General features: G+C 43.4%; 2 protein-coding genes across 8 annotated transcripts in view; one reads left to right on the top strand and one right to left on the bottom strand.

The window, feature by feature from the left end:
• Nucleotides 1-10556, top strand: part of sulf1 (sulfatase 1) — an 88988-nt gene extending 78432 nt beyond the window's left edge. For 4 of the 7 annotated variants that reach the window (XM_030397722.1, XM_030397721.1, XM_030397719.1 and 1 more), the window contains 9 exons: nucleotides 1952-2156; nucleotides 2713-2959; nucleotides 3047-3143; nucleotides 3228-3322; nucleotides 3447-3518; nucleotides 4296-4468; nucleotides 4583-4725; nucleotides 4877-5000; nucleotides 8457-10556. In XM_030397722.1, coding sequence (XP_030253582.1) covers nucleotides 1952-2156; nucleotides 2713-2959; nucleotides 3047-3143; nucleotides 3228-3322; nucleotides 3447-3518; nucleotides 4296-4468; nucleotides 4583-4725; nucleotides 4877-5000; nucleotides 8457-9328 — 2028 coding nt within the window. In that variant the 3' untranslated portion in view covers nucleotides 9329-10556. Of the gene's footprint in view, nucleotides 1-1951; nucleotides 2157-2712; nucleotides 2960-3046; nucleotides 3144-3227; nucleotides 3323-3446; nucleotides 3519-4295; nucleotides 4469-4582; nucleotides 4726-4876; nucleotides 5001-6409; nucleotides 6444-7689; nucleotides 7741-8456 lie in introns of all 7 variants that reach the window. The other 3 variants (XM_030397725.1, XM_030397726.1, XM_030397724.1) reach the window with 3 other exon arrangements.
• A 73-nt stretch (nucleotides 10557-10629) lies between these two features.
• slco5a1 (solute carrier organic anion transporter family member 5A1) overlaps nucleotides 10630-15098 on the bottom strand; it is a 43530-nt gene continuing 39061 nt past the window's right edge. Inside the window, exon 10 of the mRNA XM_030397727.1 lies at nucleotides 10630-14633. Coding sequence (XP_030253587.1) covers nucleotides 14176-14633 — 458 coding nt within the window. The 3' untranslated portion in view covers nucleotides 10630-14175. The remainder of the gene's footprint in view (nucleotides 14634-15098) is intronic.

Here is a 15098-nt window from a genome sequence, read left to right as displayed (position 1 = left end):
AAATGGAATAATTTACAGTATACATCATAATTTGTAGCTGCGTATCGTGAGGAATAAGATTTGGTCATAAATGTCTCATCTGCCAGGATTTAACATGACCTCCCAGTGAGCAGCATTAGAGCCAGTGGAGTATTTCCTACTAAATTATAGGGGGAATGGGACCTAGACACAGAAAGCAGACAAGTGCTTCATCTCTCATCTTCATTTTGTTCTTGTTTCCTTTATTCCATTTTGTTTTCTTCTGTTGTTTGCATGCACAATAGTAGCAGTGGTTAGTTTCTTTTATGTTTATGTCATTAAACTAAGAAAAATATTCAACGAAAAGCTGCAGGCTGAATCTTTACGCCCACCCTTTTTACCATTTCACAGATGTGCAAAACAAAGAAAACCAAAAGCTTCATACAAAATAATGATTACACTGTTTTATACTGCCTTATTTTTTATTGTTTTTAGTAGCAAAGTACACTAACAACCATTCTACAAATTTACCCCTTTGCAACTCTTTTTTTTAATTTGTCCTTGATTTCTCAACCATACTGGCTCTCTTTAATCCCAAACAACCTCTGAATACAATTACACCGAAAATTATTTCCTTTTTTGTGCTTTGTACATTTCCGGACACATGGAGATTTAAGATCAACTAGATAACAACATTTTAAAGCATGTGTGTTGTTTTGTTGATAATGGATGAAGGCTGGGTGAACTCTCCTCCTCGGCTCGAACCAAAGTATACTACTGAAATAGTCAAAGGGATCTTCGATGATAGAACCTCAGCCATGAACACACTTAAGGTTAGAATGTGAGAGTTGTGTTTTTGAGAAGTCGTAAAAGTTACTGCCCTTAAAGTACCACCACACCATCTTGGTTCAGACCAGATTTTTCTAAAAGCGCAACCTCTGTTGTGTTTTTTGTCACAGAGCTGCTGCGGTCCTTAAGAATCGATCATGTGATAACTGTTTGGGTTTGTTGTGGGGACAATTTTACTCACCAGGGCCTCAAAAACCACTGTTACTAAATGTTTTTGTGGGTGCGAATGACGTCTGGTGTTCTTGCCACTCCTCCTCATCCTCCTTTCTCATCCATCTCTGCTGTCCTGCTGCTGCATTGGTGCTGCTGTGCCTTAAAAGAAGTCACAGGAGGGAGGGCGAGGGCGGAGGATAAAAAGAGGCAGAGATTGTTTTCATCCCTAAGTGACATTACATCTCTCTCTCTCCCTCAAGTCTTGTTTAATGCTGATATAACAGCTCTGTTGGGCCCATAAGCTCTTCGTCACTATATGAGCCTTCCAGAAGAAACTTGATCTGCCTTATGGCCCCTTTGTTTGGACGCTAGTTCCCACACTCACCGCTGATCATCGGCACTGCGCTCTGCAGATGTGTCTCTTCCATTTATACAAGACCTAACCAGCAGTGCTACTCACACAAATTAGCCTCAGTTTTCTTTTCCCTGTGGGGGTGCGTGGATATGTATTTACACAATTACACTGGTGACGTACTTGGCACAGACATATCCAGCGTGAGAGTGATAGGGGTTTCCACTTTATTTTCTAGACACCAGACAGGCCCAGTTCATCTTATGTGGTCGTTTTGGTTTATCTTTCCTGCTGCTTTTGGATGCCATTCTTACCCGCAGGCTGAGATTTGCCCGATATATGTCACAAGCAAGTGTTTCTCAAGGAGTTTCTCAAACCACAGTCAAACATAGGCTTTGTCTGGGATTAACTTTTTCATATTGTCAACATCTATAGCACTTTATGGCCATGCCAGCAAAATCAGTTTGGTGCTAAAGTAACATGTGGACATTTCTAAAAGAAATAGAGATCAAGGACACTTCGGTTTGTGATATTTAAAAAAAAAATCCAGACATGCTAATGAAGTTTAAGAGAGGAAACTTTGAAAAGTACATACAGGAATATTAAGTCCTTCTTTTTTACTTCTGCTCTTGTTGACAGAAATGGCATTGTGTGGAGGAGATCACGGGCAAGTGGAGGATACAGAAGTGTAAAGGCGGTTCAAAAGAAGGCTCCAGGAAGAGGGCCCGCAGCCTGAAGCCCCGCAGCAGTTATGACAGAGAGAGAGGCTGCGACTGCAGCGACACTGCCTTAAAACCCTCCAGAGCGGACCGCCGCTCCCACCGACAGCTTTCATCGTCTCAGCGTGAGTTTGCTCAAACCTGTTGTTTCTTCATTTAATATTGTCTGGGAGTATAAAGTAATTCAATGTGATTGCACAAAGCGGACCGCTTCAGTTAACATCCAGCTTTTTCTGAACTCCTCACATTTCATTGATGTCTGTCTCTCAAAACCAGTGAGAGGATAAAAACGTCTGCAAAGGCTCAAGGCTTGATTTCCTGTAATGGATTATTTATGCTCTAAAGGGAGACAGATGCACGAAAAAAGCAAACATCCTGCAACAAGTCCTGCAATTTGTTCTGAGGATGTTGCTGTGTGTGTGCGCGCGTGTGTGTGTGTGTGTGTGTGTGTGTGTGGTTAAGATCTGAATGGTTTGATGCCCTCTAGTGGTGCCTAGAAAAGGTGCAACTGAAGTATGAACATTGATTATACTTGTAGATGCACACAGATTATATAGATTATAGACAGCTAAGGATTAGAGTTGCAGCTCTTATGGAGTTCTCATCAAGGTAAAAATACTATATTGGTAAAATAGGAGCAGAAAATCATTGCTTGACTCAAGGATTTTGTTTTCCTCTTAGGTTATCGGCCACGTTTTGTTCACACCAGGCAGACCAGGTCTCTGTCTGTGGAGTTTGAGGGTCAGATCTACGATGTGGACCTTCAGGCAGACGATCAGTCAGCTATCCGCCGCCGTGTCATCACAAAGCGCCACTACAACCCAGACGACCCAGAGTTTGATTTGAGCTCTGATGACGGTTCGGAGGAAATGCTGGCGGACGATACCAACGCTGTGGGATATCCAAACTCTGTGAAAGTTACCCACAAGTAAGAAGGCAGCTTCTCTAAAAATGTAAACACTTTGTGTTTGTTAGAGTTCGGTGTATGACGGGTGTTTTTTTGCACCCCTTTCAGGTGTTTCATCTTAATGAATGACAGTGTCCACTGTGAAAGAGAAATCTATCAGTCCTCCAGAGCCTGGAAAGACCATAAGAGCTATGTGGACCAGGAGGTGAGTCAGCTCATACTGTAAACCTGGCACCCCAACACACATGCACACCTTTTCCAGGTTACTCATTTTGTCATTAAATTCCAGATTGAGGCACTTCAAGATAAAATCAAAAACCTCCGGGAAGTGCGAGGCCATTTGAAGAGGACACGACCAGACGAGTGTGATTGTGGAGAGAAGAGGTCAGTCATTGAAATCTCACCTCCAAAATACTTTATAACTCTATAACTTGTTTAAGGCCTGGAGTTCACGCCTCAAAAAGTGTTCTGTGTGGTCCTTAGTCTCTTTCTCTGTTTATAAAACCAGCTATTATAGCAAAGGGGGCAGAAACAAGGCAGAGAGATTGAAGAACAGGAAAGATCAACTCCATCCATTTAAGTGAGTTTCTCTTCCCCTTTAATTATGGCTTTGCCCCATTTAGTGTCACCCCTGTCTTTATTAATAAATACTGACCATGACTTATAACTCATGTAAGAAACTATCGTATCTTATGATGCTGTTTGACTGTACACGTTGCTGAATATCTGCATGGTCACTGCATGTCAGGTCTAAACATACAGCTCACCTTCATTTACATGACCTGTAGTTCCCACTCAACCATGTGTGTGTTTTGTGATGTCTTGTGTTATGTAGACGTTTTTATTCAGTGTTTGGTCCCCGGGTTGAGCTTAAATGACAAAGCAGATGTATGGCTAGGGACCTATTTTGTGTGTGTGTATGTGTGTGTGTGTATGTGTGTCTGGAAGTGATTGAGTCCCAAGGAAAGATAGAATGACTCAACAGAGGGGGGGGGGGGGGGGGGGAAGAATCAGTCAATCCCTCAAACACAGTGATCAGCTTCCACCAGGAAACATTGGGAACAGATTGGGCCAATACAAAGCAGCTGCTTTTTTTTATGGACAGTGCCTGTTCTGTGTTCATGCAGGGAAGAAGAGGGGGACAGTGGCTAGAATGACATCCCAGAGAAAATTGGACATAGTGAGGGCTTACACATGAAAGTAAACAGACTGTCATATCTTGGCATTGCTGTTGCCGTCTGGAAGTCCCCCTCTAGATCTTCTACCACTGAGGTTACTGGCATCAGAAAGGGTAGAGACTGATGTCATCTTGGAGTCCCACCGTTTTGGTAATTCTCTTGCGTTTCTGTCCCAACAGGGAAGCTGCGCAGGAAATAGATGTGAAGGCCCAGTTGTACAATGAGATCCGGAGAAGGAAGAAGGAAAGGAAGGAGAAGAAGCGGCAGAGGAAGGGAGATGACTGCAGTCTGCCTGGACTCACTTGCTTCACACATAATAATGACCACTGGCAGACGGCTCCCCTCTGGACGTGTATGTATATGACTTTTGTGATGGAAAAGGACTGAAACAACTAATCGATGAATCGCTGCAACTAGATATTTGTTACTAGCTTCAGTATTAAACCAATTTTCGATTACTGTGCAGTGGGTGGATTCTGTGCATGCACCAGCTCCAACAACAACACCTACTGGTGCCTGAGAACCATCAACGAGACCCACAACACGCTGTTCTGCGAGTTCTCCACCGGCTTCCTGGAGTTCTTCGACCTCAACAGTGACCCTTACCAGGTGGGTGAAAGATCATCTACAGTCCTTAAAGCTGCACTTCCTGTCTCAATCTCTTGAGACTTTTAATTGGTCTCTGTATTATAAAACTAGTAGTTTTAGTTTTTTTTTGGTTTGTGTGGTTGTTAAATTTCGGTTTGTTCTACCTGTGCAGCTGACCAATGCGGTGTACTCAGTGGACAGGGACGTGCTGAACTCCCTCCATGCCCAGCTGATGGAGATGAGGAGCTGTCAAGGTTACAAGCAGTGTAACCCTCGACCAAAAGGACTGGAAGCAGGTAAAAATGCTCATTTTCAGCCTGTTTACTGTTCCTACTCATCATAAATGACCAAAAACATGTCACACTGGGTTTAGTGGTAGTTGTGATGCCAACGATGACTGAAACAGATTTTGCACACAAGAGGAAAAAGAATGAAATGAACAAGTGACAATTACATTTGAGTTAGTTTGAGTTAAAAGATGCTGAAATGGTGACCGTATGGTTAAATTATAGTCTCGCCTCAGTGTTTTGAATCTGTTTCAGTCTCAGTGGTGTGTGTGTGTGTGTGTGATTGCACATATCTGCATGCTGCATGTGTTTGGGGACAATCCCACTCAGAGACGTTTGCCGAAGTTTCAGGTGGAGGTCGAGGAATCATCACTCTTGAGTGTCTTGTGTGTCTTGTTGATTTATGTTCAGTGTTTCTTCCCTGATGACACATGCACACCATGCACACACATTCTGACCTCTCTTTCTCAGCCCAGGACCTCCTCACATACACTGATTTCTAGCGTGTTGTATGACATAAATAAGGCCCTGTTATAGTAGTACGTCCTGGCAATGAACCCCTCCGTGACTCACGAGTGCTTGAGATATTATTTGGAGGATGCTGTCATCGCGGCAATTGAGCCTGTCATTTTATTTGAGCTCGTCATGCATCGCCGCTCTAATCAGCCTCAATATGTTTTTTACTACCACCACACGGATGGAGCTGGTTAATAAGTAATGCAGCGATGACCGAAGCCCATAAGGGTTTGTGTGTGGCACGGACTGGCTGGCTTGTTTATGTCCTGAGGATAAAAACTTAATGTCTGTAATTGCCAGCCTGGAGAGTGGAGAGCCGGGGCGGCCGAGCTGCTCTGGGAAAACTAATTGTGTTTCAGCGCTGGCATGCTGCTGACTTGTCAAAGCGGTGCCAACACATGTCACATAGCAGCCTAAAATCTCTTACTGGCTGCCCTGCTTGGGTACGATGCCAGCGCCATGAACCAATGAAAATTGCTGTTGTGGTTAAATCAAGTGATGTTTCTGTTGGAGGAATAGATTATTAAAATCTAACTAGCCTGGTGAAATGGATCTAGCAGTTACTTGCGTCAATTTACGGAGTGTGACTTAACCGCCATTATCACCTGACTTGATAACCTTGTGTGTTTTTGCTTTGAAGGGGAAACCCTGTTGAACTCCACATCTCACAAACCACTCAGTTTCTGATCAATCTCTCTATCCAGCCCGATCATATGACCTTTCAAACTTCTTTCAAATCTCCTTTCTCCTCATTCTGATCATCCAATAATTGCATTTCTCCCTAAGGAGTAGCAGCTGTGCATGAAGAAAGTCTTCAGTGTGATTGATCTATTTGATCTCCCTCCCCATATCTCCTTGAAATCAAGGCATTAACAATCGATTGCTTTTATTTTTCTGATCAGGAGGTAAAGATGGAGGAAGCTATGAGCCACACAGGTATCCACCCATTTTTGTTTCTCTTCAGTGGCTTTTTTTTCTTTAACACCTGCATGGGCCGAATTTGCCTCATTCCCACTAATACATCCATCCATGGAGTGCTGGCGCTTAATCTGTGGCTGCATGCTGGGGACACGCTAACAAATCATAAGAGATGATGTGTTTTTTTCTCATTAAAGCAGCTTCATTTGTTGTCACCTCTGTGCACACGTCTCTTCACTTTTACCTGCTGTGTGATGTCAGTCTGCAGCGGTTTAAACGTGTCATATTTTCTCATGATTTCACACCTTTTGCTTGAGAGTCCATTTGTTACAATATAGGAAGTTGAACAATAACGATAGCATGGCTGCCTAAGAAGTCGTGTAGGGAGGGCTGGATATGTGCTTCTAATTGAGAGCCATCTGAGCATCAAGTGCACGTGAATGACAATGCATGATACTGTATCATCTCCCCCTCCCCCCCATGCCTCACATTCTACATGAAATCTTAAAGGATGAGTTCAACATTTTGGGAAATAACAATTTTTACTTACTTGCTGAGAGTCAGATGAGAAGATGGGTACCACTCTCATGTCTGTATGCTAGCTGGGTAGCTTAGTTGTTTACAGTACAGACAAGTAGTACTGATTCTGTCATCTCTCTTGAGGAAAGAAAACCAATGAGCATATTTCCCAAAATCGCAAACTGTTCCTTTAAAGGTGCACTTTTTAGTTTGGGGAAGGACATTTTAATCAGAAAAATACTTATTTTATTTTTTTACTTTAACGTCTATACAAATAAACAAACTTTTTTTGTTTTCATGACTGAATAAACACACTGACCTTAAAGGACAATTCCATACTGTTTAACTTTGTTTATATGTGGCGGACCCTGCCACCTTTCTAGCTTCAAACAGTGTTCTGGACCTGATTTTCCTCTGAGAGCAGCTTGTTTATTCAGTTATGAAAAAAATATATATTTCTGAGTTTGCGTTAGTGCCTCAATAATATTGTAAATATAGAAATTCTGAGTTTGAATTTCTTCTCCAAAACTCTGCAGTGCCCCTTTTGATATCACCCTCCATGCCATGTCAGCCATATCCACAAATAATCCGTTGTCATCACATTAGTGCAACATTACCTCCAGATACCTCTCATGTAACTTTCCTCATGGCCATTAGCTTGTGGTAGAGTGGACACTTGAGTTGCCGCGACCTCTCTGTGCCCCCACTGACCTTTTGACCTGTGTTTCTGGCACCTGCTTACCAGGCAACAGCAGCATGGAAAGTGGTCAAAGAGGAGACCGAGCCTCTCCTTCCTGTGAGTCCCTATAAGTCAAAACCATCTCCGTTCTCTAGCAGCAGTAGTCACAGCACAGCTGATCTCATAAAGGAAAAGCCCGCCTTTAAAGCAGCGCAGCGCTGATGCTTCTTTACCCTCAGTTTTTACTTGCAGACAGCAAACTGAGCCTGACTCTGATTTAGCTTTTTTTTGCTGCAATTTCCTTTTATTTGCCGCTTTTTCTGTTTTTGAATTCCTTTACACATCATTCAGCATCAAGCACATTTTCTTATTTTTTTCTTCCTGAGCATCTTCTTGTTTTGTTTCCTCTGCCATTAAGTTCTTTTATTCCAGGTTGCCTGATTTTGCATTTCTACCCAGTCCAGGCCAATCATTAACTGTACCGTCACTTTTTTTCTTTGTGCAGCTCATTATGTTAGTCTCTTATGACGGATCATTCAGTACTTTTCTTTTCAGTCCGTCTTTCCAATGTGAATTTAAGGCAGCATGTTTTTGCACTACTCATGGCCTGAGCTTAGTGTGTGTGCTGTGTTTATCTAGTTTATCTAATGCTGCTTTCAACTGTGTATGTGTGTATGTGTGTGTGTGTGTGTCTGTGTGTGTGTGTTGCTTGGGGCCTCAAGCGAGAGCCGGAGGCTGGGCATGACTGCATGGTGTCTGAGTAAACTTGAAAAGAGCTCCCTGTTCTCTCTCCTCCAGATCCTCACAGGCTTCTGTCTCTTTGTCTTTGGCAGCACACAGCCCATGTGGGACGGACGACAGGGTTAAACTACCCAACTTGACAGATGAGGAGGTGAACTTGCAGGGACTGGAGGATCTGTATAGCATAAACGAAAGCCTTTATGAATGTAGGCCTGACTACAGCCCCGGCCCAGACAACTGGGTTAACTTCCAGAAGGATGTAGATAATATATTTGCACTGCGACACGTTTTAAACAAATTCAACCGAACCCACGAGCTTGACGACTCCACCCTACCAGAGCTAGGCTCTGGGGCCGGGGGTGGAGGCCTTGAAGAGGGCAGCGGAGAAGAGTTGGCCTTAGCCGGCGACGTCTGGCCGGGCCTCACCACCCCCGCCCCCAGCAAAACGCCACCAGCACCGCCCACACTGGAAAGGAAACTGGAATCTGTTGTCAACGACCTTCCTGAGAGGCTCATAGACAGACCCGTGACGGTACCATCATCATCTACTCCAAGAGGAGATGGGGTTATTCTCCACAGCGACACGCTGGCGCAGCTGGAGGAGATCGAAGGAGAGATGTTCAGCGGAAACGGACTGACGGAGCTGGAGACACGACATGACAACCTGCTCCGCTCCCACAACAGCCTACACGGAGAGGAGAAGGGCCCTCAGGGTCTCGACCTGGGCCTAGACCTCGAAGAAGAGGAGGACATATTCCGGGCCCAAGGCTACCTCCCTTTCTCCACGCGGACACTGACGCCCAAGGTGCAGGCCAGCACCACCGGGAGTCCCCCCACCACACAGACTAGCACCCCACAGAGTGTCGGGTTGGTACTACAGGCGCTGCCTCAATCGGCTCTGCCCCTCACCTTGGACTACGAGGGCAGCGGCTCCCTGCCTCAGCCCTCTAATCAGACCCTCTGAGGCGGACGCAGGCGCTGGCCAGCCAGCTTAGCCAATGAGCTGCTGGTCGCCGTAGAGACACAGAGACACAGTGATTGGGAGATGAGCTCACCGAGAAGAGCGGCGAGTGATGCCACCTCAGTCAGTCAGAGTTGTATAATGAGTATTAAAGTTATTGTTTATTTTTTTACAGGTGCCTACATTTATTAGTAAACAGTGTTATTATTATTATTTTTTTTTTCAAATATATAATTAGAAAAGGAAAAAAAAAAAGCCTTAATGCAGCTAAACTTAAGTGTTGGGATTAAAAATGATGAATTCCTTCTGGATAATACCATTGATGTTTTTAATATATGTTTTTATGAAAAACAAGTTTGAGTGGTGAAACCATTTCAACATGTGAAAGAGTAGTTGGCATGAGTCAGCTTTAGGTACGCTCCAGAATCCACTCCCCGTATAAATAATACATAAAAGGCAACATCTGACCCTGAACGCACTTTTTAACATTTCCACATTCTGACCTTCATCTTCCAGTTTGTGTTGATAGAGGAAATATTTTTTTTATTTCTGACTACTTTTTGGAACTAGGACAGTAACTGGATCACTTTTCAGAGACGTCTGGTTCACAAATAGTTTTTTAATTTGCTGTACGGGAATATTTTACCTCTGTGCTATACGTCATTAATAGTTTAGAAAATCATGGGACAGTTTAACAGTTAATTTACTGACCTCATCTGAATTATCCAGCTGCAGCAAACACATCTGATGCTCTGAGCTCGTTGTGTGCTGACATCATGACACCACTGTCACCTTTCACAGCAGCTTATTTTTAGTATATAATCGCAAGCATATGCATTCACAATCACCAGGGGTGAAAGTGTTCATTGTCTAACTTGTTTTCTGGGAAATGTCACCAATTAATCACGCGGTGTAGTGCTTTGATAATCCTGAGTATTTTGTTGCACGTATAGTCCCTTTAAACTGGTTCTAGGACGACAAACTCTGTCACAGCGAAGTATTTCGGGGCAAAAATGTTTCATGTTTCTGCCTGTGTTCACATCTGCTGCTGCTTGTAGTGTCGGTGCTTCCAAAGGGCGACTGAGACGTTAGCAAACTGGTTCTGCAAAAAAACCTGATGCTGTCTTTTCTTTCTCGACAGTGTGTGTGTGTGTGTGTGTACAATTGTTAGAACAAGTCTGGTTTCAGGAAAGCCATGAAGCTGTTAAAGAAATAAACCCTCTGAATTTAACCGTTGTCAGCTTCAAGTGTTGTCCCACCACCACCACCACACGCAAGCTTTGTAATAACTCAATCAAGCCAAGTGGATTTTTCTGCTTTTTTAATGACAAATATCAAGTATTCAAGGCATTTGTAAACCAAGTGTTCACAAACAATTGGACTCCTGCTCCTGAGGAACAAAAGCGGTAAGAGCTCGACTTTCAGAGTACAGCTTCCGCTCTGTCCAGGAGGACATCTTTCAGTTCAAATACTGATGAAAGGAACGCGCGTTGAAGCAAATCTACTGTCCAACATCAGGACAGCAGAAGAGCAGAGAAAAGGCAGACACCCCTGCGTTAACTGTGTCTTAACGATCAGTGTGGCATTACTGGGTGATTCTCTACCCTTCCCTGCAAACAGTGCTCTGATTGGTTCACTTATTTTTAGTCAATCATGTTCATTTGGTACTTTATCAGAATAGAATTTCACAATAAATATTTAATTCTAAGATGAAGTGCACTAGAGGAAGAATAGAGAATCATTACAGATGGAGAGAAGGGCATTCTTGCTACTTCAGCGTTTATAAGAACTCATTGTGTCGTCCTTTTACAGGAAAAATACAAAGAACATCGTAATAACCCGACTCCCTCCCCACATCACATGTGAATAATACTGTTCAGGCACCGCGAGACACATCCAGCGCTTTTATTCTGTAGCTTTAAATTCTTTTGTTCTTATTAACTACTGTGTCATGGGTTAGTTCATAAATATGCTCCTAACTATGTGTGAGCTCTATAATACGCTTCATTTGCTTCGACGATATTTACACGATGATCACTTTGAATGAATATGTCATTTGAGGTACTAAGTCACGTAATACTAAAAATAAGTCACTGCCGTTACCACTCGATCAACTTCACCTGGTAGAATACGATGAATCTTGGCCAAAAATTGTTAACCTTTGAAATGGATTCACTGCAGCAGATTCTCCATTTCCCCAAAAAACGTATTAAAAAGGTCGAACAAATTAAAATATAAAATACAATTACTTTATTAGACTTACAGTATATACCTCCTCAGAAAAGAAAAATACTTTTAAAATGTGGTTTTCAAAACATGTGCCACAGATTAGAATGATTATATTCACCTAATACAACTAATATGGAACATAGCTTTGTTTTTGAACAGTCGAGAGGCGTTGTTAGCACCTCTTCCATTTCTCTGCAAACACTGTCTCCTGTTTAAAAGAAGGTCGATCCATAAGATACTTAAGGATGCAATTTGTAAGAATTGGCCAACAAAACAAATGGGGGCAGCTAACTGTTGTGCCATTAGCTCAGTTAGCCGTACAGCTAGTGGTCCAGACTGAGCACTCAGATCACCAGGGGCTTTAGCATGCTAACATCAGTAGATATCTCAGCAACACAATACAGACATCATGTCAAAATGTGTTATTTCTTCACATTCTGTTGATAATATTTGCTAAAATTCTTACATATTGCACCTTTAAAGGGAGAGTTCACCCCAAGAATATAACTGTCACCTGTAATTAACTTTTTGCATCAAGATTGTTTTGAATTTGCAGAATTTTGGAGCCATCAACCGTACAGATTAAAAAAAAAAAAAAGTGGAACTACATTGTGAGCAGCATCATGTAGGAACTATTTTCTTTCTACCAAACTACAGTACACTAAACAAATGTCTGCACTTAGGAGGAAGCATACATTCTCTCATCGACTAACCAACTAGGATGATTAATGTGAGCTTGACCCTCTTGTCCAAGAGTAGATGCACACGTGTACTTTGGTGGAAGGAAAATAGTTTCTGTATGAAACTGCTGTCGAGTTCTTCAAATTAAATTTCTTCTGGCACCACACGTCGAGTGCCAACTAGTTCTATCATGAACGAGGGATGGTAAGATATCTCCAAAACTGCAGCTCATTTCTAAATAATCTAGATAACAGGTAAGAGGGAAAACATGTTATTTTTGATTTTCGGGTGAACGGTTCTATTAAGACAATAACACGAGCCCAAGGTAAAGGAACAATATTCTTTAAAAAAAAAAGTTTAGGCCCATGCAAACAGTTTCCATTTGTTCGAAGTTCACCATCAGACCAACTGAATGATTTAGAAAACTGACCTCCGTCACACCAGACAGCAGGTCGTGTTTCGCTCCGGTCCGTCTTTGGGAAACTTGGAGAGCTAACTTCAGTGCAGTGACTTAGTTTATTAATTAACCTTTTAACCAAGAATGTCATAGTAGAGTACAGTAGGTCTGACAAACATTCACTGGCCTTCACACAATCGTCTCTCTGTCCACTAGAGGGCCCCACACACCCAGGAACTGAACACTCAGATGACTCTAGCTGATAAAAGGAGGTTCATGCTTGCCGCACTACTTATTTTTTTTATTTTATTTTTTAAGCCTAGACTACTAGATAACTACTATGTACATTTGATGACCATTAGAATGGAGAAGCCATTACAATGCAAAGCCAAAATGATGCATCTTTTCATTTGTGGTTGTTTCTTTGACAACAGATTAGATACAAATCATTTTACTTTGAGGATATTTTGTTAAAAAAGAAAAATGGGTCAAATTTCTGCCACAGTTTCTTGAATCTCCATCATATTTCCAGTTTACAGTACAATCACATCTTTTAGACACACAGTAGCTTCAGCACATGGTCTGAGATGAGATACCATTCTTATTTCTTTCTCCTGTTTGGCTCAATATTACATACTGTAATATTAAAGTAGTGTTATGGATTATTCCCTCACAAACAAGACTAAACGCTGTACCATTGGTGTTCGTCAGCTTTAAGCTACATGGTTACCTTGCCAAGGTGAGAAACGTCCACTCGAGCTCAGTGACGACAAACACAAAAGCCAAGGGCAAAAAAGAGTTTTGTCGCTCAGCTGAGAGACGGTGACTGGCTATTTTTCGGTGGCTAGCGTTTACCCTGGTAGCTAGCTCTGTATACTAGACTGGCCGAGGCAGCCTGAGAGGCACTGATACGAAAAAGGAAGGAAATTAAAAGGTGAGAGGATTAAAAATAAGAAAACCCCACTTTCGTCAATTGTGAAGATAAACGAGACCGGACGAGAAGAACAGCGTGGGAATGGCTCAAATACAAGAGACCGCTGATATGTTCACAGCTCTGACCGTGAGGAGAAATAGGATTATGAATGAGCCGACGACAACGTGGTGGTAACTGAGCAGAGAAGAAGAAAGAGGTACGGGTTTAGAATACAGAGGGAGCTGTACATTGGATCTTGCATAGTACAGGTTTGTGCTTTAGATGCTGTGTTGATGATGACTCATCGGTCCGTACGGAGATTTTAATGCCCTGCCCTTTAACAGTAGCACCATGTGATGTCTTTACATCGGCCCAACCTTGACGTGGAGGTCTGACCTTCTGCGTGGATGCTGTGTGTGGCTGCAGCTGATGATACGCTCAGAATAAAAGAACATCTGTCAGTCTCCCGTCGTTGGAGACAACAATGAGCAGCCCTTTAGGTATGGTGGGCGCACCTGTGTCACAGTCCTGCAGCAGCTGTGGAGCCCCGCCTGGTGTCCCATTGGTGTAAAGCAGACACACAAACAGGAAGGCACATGTCACGATGAAGCCTCAAGGCTCGGAGCACTCTCAGACATGGGCGGAGCCTCTGTGGTGATGCGGCAACAAGATGGGCGGGGTTATTGCTTTGAGGGCGTTGCCAGGGCAGCTGAGGCTGCTGTGGCCACGGTTGAGCAGCAGGGCGGTGGGCGGGTCGGGCCGCGGCGGGATGAACACTGGGCAGGAGCGGGTGCGTGCGTGGCTCTTCTGGCCTCCGGCGTGGCAGATGAGCTCGCTGACGGTGCCCAGCGGAGGCAGGTGCTGGCGCCAGCGCTCGTCTCGCTCCTCCTTGTGCTTGATCGAGTACCAGGTGAGGAAGATGAAGATGAAGCCGACGAACTTGAGGCTGGCGGCCAGGCCGAAGTATACGAAGCGGAACGAGGTGACGTCGTACTCCCAGCAGGAGCCGTGCACGCCGCAGTCCTGCTGCCACAGCATGCAGGTGGTGTCGATCACAGCACCGAAGTAGATGGGCGTGGGGATGTAGGCTGGGGAGGAGAGAGACGGTGTGATCAATGACCTGAATGAGCTGCAAGTGTCCCAAACTAAATACCAATTCAAGCTAATTTAGAGTAAAGTGTGTTCACCTCTCACGTCCTGTTACTACGACACTGTAAAGTACATTCACTTCATGTATACGTGCTGCAAAAACACTTACTGTACACACTTATGTCATGGATATGGCAATAGAATTTAAAATGACTGTGCTGCAGCACCCTCATTACACCACTTGGTGGCACCATTTCATTCAGATCAGAGGCAGCTCTCACACCCTCATGTAAATCAATGGCCATGGACAAAATATTAGATACACCATTCAGAATAATTAATCCTATTTGACACCATCATTAAGTGCAGCTTCAAAATGAAATGACTAGTGCTGAGTCAGCATCTCGCCGGGCACAAAAACGCAACACGAGCAACTATAAATGTAAACTGTGTTGCACAGCTGC

Source organism: Sparus aurata, chromosome 19 (genome assembly GCF_900880675.1).
Source record: "Sparus aurata chromosome 19, fSpaAur1.1, whole genome shotgun sequence".
In the NCBI taxonomy this organism is placed as follows: Eukaryota; Metazoa; Chordata; class Actinopteri; order Spariformes; family Sparidae; genus Sparus; species Sparus aurata.
The sequence above is the reverse complement of the archived record's forward strand: the minus strand, read 5'-3'. Positions and strand labels throughout refer to the sequence as shown.